Source organism: Lactuca saligna, chromosome 5 (genome assembly GCF_052625555.1).
Source record: "Lactuca saligna cultivar CGN05327 chromosome 5, ASM5262555v1, whole genome shotgun sequence".
Classification (NCBI taxonomy): domain Eukaryota; kingdom Viridiplantae; phylum Streptophyta; class Magnoliopsida; order Asterales; family Asteraceae; genus Lactuca; species Lactuca saligna.
Window position 1 is genome coordinate 226221813 of NC_136421.1, and position 4458 is coordinate 226226270.

General features: G+C 31.2%; 1 protein-coding gene across 1 annotated transcript; it reads left to right on the forward strand.

Moving 5' to 3' along the window:
- Positions 1 to 1103: 1103 nt before the first annotated feature.
- LOC145046442 (protein IQ-domain 26-like) lies at positions 1104 to 3232 on the forward strand. The gene is made up of 3 exons (XM_078994729.1): positions 1104 to 1661; positions 2170 to 2373; positions 2514 to 3232. Exons 1-3 carry the CDS (start codon positions 1275 to 1277, stop codon positions 3069 to 3071), a joined length of 1149 nt encoding a protein of 382 aa, XP_078850855.1. The 5' UTR covers positions 1104 to 1274; the 3' UTR covers positions 3072 to 3232.
- The last annotated feature ends 1226 nt before the right edge of the window (positions 3233 to 4458 follow it).

Genomic DNA, 4458 nt, shown 5'->3' on the forward strand with positions numbered 1-4458 from the left:
CTACAAAATTAATTAAATTTTAATAGTTATAACATAAAATTATTAATCAATTATAGTCGTTAATTTCAGTAAATATGTGAAATTATATCACCTTATAATTTGTATTAATTTTATTTTAAATTTTATTCTATTGTTATTAATTTATTGTAATTAAAATGAAAAATTTTAAAATTTGAAATAGATAATTAATAGGTTGACAAGTGGCATGCATTAATTAAAAATTTTAATAGGGTGACACATGGTAAAAAAAGAATAAAATATGTATTAATTAGGAGACCTAATATGATAACACATGTCAAAAGGAGATTAAAATTATTCTTTTATTAGAATAGAGATTTGTAAATGTTAATGTAACCGGGTGAGCCCTTTAGTGTGACCAAAAGGACGTAATCAACCTAACAAAATTTACTTTGTTCCCTCATAAAACCACGAAATTAGTTTAGGGACTAGATAGACTAACCTTAAAATGTTTGTAAGACATATATTTCATTTCCCCTCTTCAAAAAACCAAGAATTTGAAATACATTTTTTCAGAAGTTCGAAATGCGGATTTTTCGAAAAAATTGTCAGAAATACTATATATAAGAAGACTAGAGTATCAGGCCGGTTAACAGCACAGAAACGTGACAAAAACAGGGGCCGAGAACACCCAATTCCAAACTACGTAATCATTTTTCAAAAAAAAAAAAATCAATAGACTAACATGAAATAATGTTTAGTTTAATATCTTTTTGGTGGTTCATAATGACATTAAACCTAAAAAATAAGGCATTTATAATAATTTGATCATCATGATTACCCCCATATAAATAAGTGAAATGTGTAGTCAAATTGTAATTTGAAAAAGTTGATTTTATCTTGGGCCTTTTATCGTTGGTTTTTAAAACTTAAAGTAGATGTAAGAAGCATCTTCTCCAAAAACTAAGACAAACGAGGATGTGTCACTTTCTCCTAGTTTTACTATTATTTTTTTCCGGTTATCCGCTTGTCTTGTAATGCATTTCTTCACGAGCTTTTGTCAGAGAAATAAAAATAAACAAAAAATTCAAAAATAAATAAATCCCTCCATCATCTCTCACACCATTATATGATGCATCTTTTTATCTTCAAAAACCCCATCACTTTTCTGAATCACTTAACATGTAAAAGATTATAAATTCGCTTCCAAATGTTCCTTCGTTACAAACAACAACTTGGCTTTTTCTAAAATTTAAACACCTCTTCTTTCCCTCTTCCTCTCTCTAGATTTCGAGAAAGAAAAAAACAGAGTGAAAATGGGAAAAGCGTCAAGGTGGTTTAAAGCGTTATTGGGTATGAAGAAAGACAAAGAAATCGTCGATAACAGAAAAGAGAAGAAACGATGGAGCTTCGGAAAACCCATGAAGGAGTCTCCATCTCCGGCGACGGTGGCGGTACCGGTGGCGACTAATGGTAATCCACCAGTAAACGATTCAACTTGGATGCTATCTTACAAGGAACAGAACAAACATGCAATTGCCGTTGCTGCAGCCACCGCAGCCGCAGCAGACGCCGCTGTGGCCGCCGCGCAGGCAGCCGTCGCTGTCGTGAGACTCACCAGCCACGGCAGAGGAACTCTCTTTAGCGGTGGCAGAGAAAGATGGGCTGCAGTCAAGATTCAAACTGTATTCAGAGCTCATTTGGTAAGTTATCACCATTACAATTTACATCAATTATTTTGAAACATTTGAATGCATGTTTGTGCATGTTATTGTCTTAAATCTGTATTGTAGTATTTGTTTTTATGCACGATGGACTTTTTATGTTCCTTTGGTTTCCTATTCTAGTCCTAGTTGACTGTGAAGATAAAGTACATTTCTTTTCATATCATTACTTCATTAATGATTACTTTTCTGTCTTTATTTCTCTCCATTATTTATTTTTTGGAGCAATATAATTCCAACCTCTTTTCTATTCATGGTTCATGTTCATGTATATACAACTTCGATGTAAATTCAAACTCATAACATTTTCTTGTGCTTTGTGGGATTCTAATTAAAGAAATTCCTTTTTGGAGGAATAAATTCATCTTAATTTGAAATTTGGCTTTACCTAGGTAGAATTGTTGACTTTTTTCGATTCATTTTCATTTTGTATTTGGTTTTGTGAAATTTGATGACATTCTTGCACATCTTACGATGTTTTTTTTAGGCAAGAAAGGCATTAAGAGCTTTGAAAGGACTGGTGAAATTACAGGCTGTTGTTAGGGGATTTCTTGTAAGGAAAAGAGCAGCTGCAACACTATATAGTATGCAAGCTCTTCTTAGAGCTCAGGCGGCTGTTAGATCCCAAAGGGCTCGTCGGTCGTTCAGAGATCACCGGAGTCAACCAGAAATCCGGCACCGGAAATCCACTGTAAGACTACGTTTTTTGAGTTTTGATGATTGTGAATGAAGATAGTTTAGCAATTTATGGAGTACTACTTTTACCTTCATATATTATAATATATCTTCTCCATTTCATGTTTAAAGTGTTCAAATTGTTGAATATTTCAGGAGAGGTTTGATCATGAGACACGAAGTGAATTCCATAGCAAAAGACTTTCAACCTCATACGAATCCACAACAACTTCATATGAAGAAAGCCCAAAAATCGTTGAAATCGACACGTACAGACCCCATACAAGATCCCGAAGAATCCACACATGCACAACGGATTCAAGCGAGGAATCACATCACTATCACAACATGGCATCACCAATTCCGACAAGAATCCAAGATTCCGAATGGGGGTTCATGGGTGATGAATACAAGTGTTCAAAAACCACTCAAAGCACACCCCGTTTTGCGAGGTCAAACGGTCAAACCACGCCTGCAAAAAGCGTATGTGGGGATAGTTTCTTTAGGGCTTATTCAAACCATCCAAGTTACATGGCGAACACACAGTCGTTCAAGGCGAAACAAAGATCACAGAGTGCTCCTAAGCAAAGACCAGAGAATGGGGTCAAGAAGAGGTTATCGCTTATTGAAATAATGGCATCCAGAAGTAGTTTAAGTGGTGTGAGGATGCAAAGGTTTTGTTCTAAAGCTCAAGAAACTATAAAGGAATTATGAAGGGGTTTTGGTGTTTGATAGTTTTGTAACTTATAAGTAGGATTGATGAAGAATTAGGGATGTGTGTGTAGTAATTTAACAAGAAGGGTTTGTTTTTCATCATTTGTTTGGATGAACGAGCCCTTTAATTAATCTAATTTACCATCATTATGCAATTAGAAGCTATAAATTTTTGGAAATGGTAAAAGGATGTTGATCAATTTATAGTTCTAATGTGACAAGGGTCATTTATTGGGTAAAGTTTTGATACATAAGAAGATATAGTGTACAAACATAAATTTTAAAGACGAAATTTAGAGGATGACAAAATCAGTGCATAATGTTCCTCAAAATTACAAATGTGGTCATTTACAAAAAGAATTATACTTTTATTTCAAAAAATGGACTTACTGTCCCTTATCAACCTTGGGAACAAGTCATGAATATTATCCGAAAAACTTAAAGCTTTTCCGTTATATATATATATATATATATATATATATATATATATATATATATATATATATATATATATATAGGTTCAGGTATATAGGTTCAGGTTCATTTGAAACCATTCTAATTTTGTAAGATCGTGAGACCAAACCTAAAAATAATTTTAAAATGCAAAATAAATGGAAAAATCCAAAAATTCTTTTTTTAAATATTATTTTCGGAATTTGAATTAACTAAAACAAATTAAAAAAAAAATAAAAAAAAAACTCGTTTTTTTTTTTTTGAAAAATACGTGAAATATTCTAAATACAATATTATACTGACATATTCTAAAAAATAACTTTAAAATGCAAAATAAATGGAAAAATCTAAAAAATCTTTTTTTAAATATTATTTTCGGAACTTGAATTAACTAAAAAAAAATCCTATTTTTTTTGAAAAATACGTGAAATATTCTAAATAAAATATTATACTGTACATATTCTAAAAATAATTTTAAAATGCAAAATAAATGGAAAAATCAAAAAATTCTTTTTTTAAATATTATTTTCGGAACTTGAATTAACTAAAATTTTTTTTTAAAAAATAAAAAAAAAATAAAAAAATGCGTCTCACGGTCTCACAAAATTTGGCCGTCTCACATGAACCTAACCCTATATATATATATATATATATATATATATATATATATATATATATATATATATATATATATATATATATATATATATATATATATGAAATGGCAATTTTATTTAAAGGACCATAGTGAGCAAGAAACTACACAAGAGCCAATACATGGTAGCAACATAGTTACAATATTGAGAAGAATGGAAAAACATTCCCGTCATCCCAATTACAAATGACGTATTTATCCCTTACTTTAATCCACAAATACACCAACGATTTAACATTCTACACCACTCTAGAAGGGGTGCGTGTTTTCGCTCGGAAT

What these genes read in the sequence shown, in the direction of transcription:
- LOC145046442 (XM_078994729.1), top strand. Translation starts at nt 1,275, where the DNA reads ATGGGAAAAGCGTCAAGGTGGTTTAAAGCGTTATTGGGTATGAAGAAA. An exon ending in CTGTATTCAGAGCTCATTTG is followed by an intron (nt 1,662 to 2,169) that starts GTAAGTTATCAC and finishes TGTTTTTTTTAG; the next exon opens with GCAAGAAAGGCATTAAGAGC. An exon ending in TCCGGCACCGGAAATCCACT is followed by an intron (nt 2,374 to 2,513) that starts GTAAGACTACGT and finishes TGAATATTTCAG; the next exon opens with GAGAGGTTTGATCATGAGAC.